The sequence below is a fragment of the Cottoperca gobio genome, chromosome 18, assembly GCF_900634415.1.
Source record: "Cottoperca gobio chromosome 18, fCotGob3.1, whole genome shotgun sequence".
Lineage (NCBI taxonomy): Eukaryota > Metazoa > Chordata > Actinopteri > Perciformes > Bovichtidae > Cottoperca > Cottoperca gobio.
The window spans coordinates 13,768,713-13,772,888 of NC_041372.1; the positions used below are offsets into that span (position 1 = coordinate 13,768,713).

At 32.0% G+C, this 4,176-nt stretch overlaps 1 protein-coding gene across 1 annotated transcript in view; it reads left to right on the forward strand.

Moving 5' to 3' along the window:
* The first annotated feature begins 2,252 nt into the window (after positions 1–2,252).
* The window catches only part of cmasa (cytidine monophosphate N-acetylneuraminic acid synthetase a), a 6,326-nt gene continuing 4,402 nt past the window's right edge, over positions 2,253–4,176 (forward strand). Inside the window, exon 1 of the mRNA XM_029455415.1 lies at positions 2,253–2,346. Within this exon, the coding sequence (XP_029311275.1) occupies positions 2,253–2,346 (94 nt within the window). The remainder of the gene's footprint in view (positions 2,347–4,176) is intronic.

The following is a 4,176-nucleotide window of genomic DNA, read 5'->3' on the forward strand; positions in this document are numbered from 1 at the left end:
GTTAAAAGGTCACATCGTGCACATTGTTCATGGACAACAAGAGATGAATATTCTTCTGTTTTGCACTACGGCCCGGTAAACACAGCTTCATACAGCTGTTGGTAAAACAGAAATAAAATGTTACACAAGATGTTTTTTGATCCTGCTCGCCATGTAGGTACGCCCTCATCCAGAGTGAAATATCTTAATCTAATCTCAGTTCTTATTTGCTTTAATAGACAGAAAGTTGATTGATTTATTCATTATAATAAGAACTTTTGGGCCGACCCATCAGAGCAGTTCAGACAACAGGCCTCCTTCACCGTCCCTTTGAATTCCTCACATTCCCAGATGAGGAAACGTTGAGTTCCTATACGAGGTCTCTGCGGACCATTAAGCCCAGTGATCCCGACCCCCTGCAGCCGCCAACATGACATTCCTGACCTCCGCGGTCCACTCTGATCCACTCCGCTGGAAACCCGCTCTCAATCCTCCCGTGTGTCCGTCCTCCGGGGGGGGGGGGGAGGGTTTGTGTTGGGACGTTACCAGAGTTTTGACTTTGATAACTACAGTTTTCATGTTTCAGTTTTAGTTCAAGCTGTGATTGGCTGTTCATATTTTGAGGTCTTTGATGCGCTTCGGTTTAAATATAGAAAATGAAACTTGGTGGCACTTTTGATGACATTACGAGGTAATGTTTGGACTTTATATGTTTTATATTATTACCGTTCGTATGTTCTGTATACTTCCTGAAGAGTTGGCACTGAATTGGAATTAATTAATAAAAATATAATTTTGTGGTAAATTCTTCTCAAAATTTAAGCTTTTTCATGTTAAATTAATTATTATATTATTATTAGTGTTATTATTATTATTATTAGTGTTATTATTATTATTATTATTATTAGTGTTATTATTATAATTATTATTATTATTATAATTATTATTATTATTCTTATCATTATTAGTGTTATTATTATTAGTGTTATTATTAGTGTTATTATTATTATTATAATTATTATTATTATTATTATCATTATTAGTGTTATTATTATTATTATTATTATTATTATTAGTGTTATTATTATAATTATTATTATTATTATAATTATTATTATTATTATTATTATTAGTGTTATTATTATTATTATTATTATTATTATTATTAGTGTTATTATTATAATAATTATTATTATTATAATTATTATTCTTATCATTATTAGTGTTATTATATAATTATTATTATTATTATAATTATTATTATTATCTTATCATTATTAGTGTTATTATTATTAGTGTTATTATTAGTGTTATTATTATTATTATAATTATTATTATTATTATTATCATTATTAGTGTTATATTATTATTATTATTATTATTATTAGTGTTATTATTATAATTATTATATTATTATAATTATTATTATTATTATTATTATTATTAGTGTTATTATTATTATTATTATTATTATTATTATTATTATTAGTGTTATTATTATAATTATTATTATTATCATTATTAGTGTTATTATTATAGTGTTATTATTATTATTATTAGTGTTATTGTTATTATTATTATTATTATTATTAGTGTTATTATTATAATAATTATTATTATTATAATTATTATTCTTACATTATTAGTGTTATGATTATAATTATTATTATTAATTCTAATTATTATTATTATTCTTATTATAACAGTTTAAAGACATTAATTGTGTAAAATTATTGATCAATTAATCGAAAGGTAAAATAAATAAATTGTGGCAGCTGTCAATACTCAATTCAATCTTTTGCAAAATTCAAATTCAAAGTGAAAGTGGGTCCAGAAAAACAGCTGTGTGTTTGGGTTAGGATGCTCCCCTGCTGACACACACACACACACACACACACACAACACACACACTCACACAGTGGTGAGGGACAGCTATGTCTGTCTCTTGTCCTGTCATGTAACTCTTGAGGAGACAGAAAAGACATGCGAGATAGAGGAATGTATGTCACACACACACTTGGCAGCAGGTGAGGTGACGACATGAGTTTGAGGCATGAATGTGTGATTCTCTGTGTGACACCGTTACATGTAAAAGAGACATTTAACATGATATTAATCACACTTTCATTTGGCAGCTTTTTCGTGGAGTTTTACAGCAACACGCCATCTTTCTCTCTCGTTTCCCTCCTGATGTTTTATTTCTCTTGGCTCTGGTTGTAAACCTGTGAGACTGTCCAGACATGCTAATGCTGATCTGAGAGACACAATGCTTGATGAAACAGCAGAAAGACGAATGTGTCTGGGCTCTCGCGGTTCAACCCTTTACGTCAGTCGTGTTAAATACAGTGCAGCTGGAGAACCTGAGAGGTACAAGGCACACACACCTGGTTTGGAGCGTTCCTCCTTTCCCCCCCCTTCCTAAGTCCATTTGTCTCCGTCTTCACGGGGCATCTCCACTCCTCCTCACCTTTGACCTAATCAGAGGAGGGAACATCTGGAGAGGAATCTTTTCGCTTCCGACCCATGTGATGGATTTGGTCTTATGGCTGCAGGACTGTGACGGCACCTTGTTAGCTTGTCGTCGCTGCCTTGCTGTTAATCTGAGTAATGCTGAACTCACCATCCAAACATAAATCAGGAGAGAGACACGGAGACCGAGGGTCTGTTATCAGGGTCACATACATGCAGCTGCTTCATTTATTTATATATATTTATTTATTTATTTTTATTTATTTATTTATATATATTTATATATATATTTATTTATATATATTTATATATATATTTATTTATATTTATTTATTTATTTATATATATATTTATATTTATTTATTTATTTATATATATTTATATATATATTTATATATATATTTATTTATATATATATATATATATTTATTTATTTATATATATATTTATATTTATTTATTTAATTTATATATTTATATATTTATATATTTATATATTTATATATTTATATATTTATATATATATATATTTATTTATTTATATATATATTTATTATATATGTGTGTTTTCGGTCTGTTTCGTGTCTGTAATTTCCTGAATTTAAAAAGATAATGCTTTGCTTCCTTTATTTATTTGTTTATCAGTTTATTCTCTTGTTATTTGGAGGAAGTGGACTTAAGTAGCATCTGAGTGTTAGCATACTAGCATTAGCCCAAACAGATGCCTGATAACTGTTACTTCTTCTTTGTTATGTCCTACAACACTCATGAATGTAGCTAGTTAGCTCGTTAGCTACGTGGAGACACAACGTCCGTATCCTTCCTCCTGCCTGCAAACTCTTGTCTTCCTCTTCACAGTTCTACTTTCCCGCTCTGCTCAGCAGGTGCTTTGTTTGACTTCTTGGCCGAGCTTCATCCAGACTCAACACATTTAAGATATCATCAGTCCAAGTTAAGAGGAAGTTGTGCAATAGTTCAGTCCTGTTTCACGCTGCCTCTGAATATGCTTTAACCCTACATCTCTACATAGCGATGATATGGATCTGACGCTGCGGCGACGTGCTTTGAGAACTTAAACATCAGGAGTGTGGAAGATTGAGAGTAAATCAGATATCTTATCACACGTCAGATAAAGATATTCTTTGCATGAATAAAGATCTAAAACATGTAAAGCTGAGGGACACACAAAGTGATATATAATGTTTGCTACGCTGGCACAGTTTCAGACTGCACCGGCTCAGGCTTGGTTTTTAATTTGCACGCATGAGCACAGATATTTAGTCTTTTTGTCCCAAAAGAGCGTGACTCAGCATAAAGACAGATCGCCCCGACGTCATGTCAGATATGTGTTGTTTGTCTGGTTGCCAGGTTTGTCTGGTAACATCCTCCTCCTGCACATCCTGCATTCCACACGGCTATTTGTGGAAGAAGATTTCATAAGACGGTTTGTTAGTGACCCACACGCATGCAGTGATGAGGAGCGTACACACACACACACACACACACACACACACACACACACTCACTAATAAATAATAGTACATGAACTCTCAGAGCTGTGACCACCGAACTCCAAAGGGAGTTATACTTTTCTGATCTTTTGCTTCATCTTATCTTTCATCAGCAAAGCCACATCATACAAGCCAATCTATGTCCTTATAATAACACCAAAGTGTTAACAGCATGTACTTACAGCTTGTGTAACAACCTGAGGGGGGCGGGTGGTTTG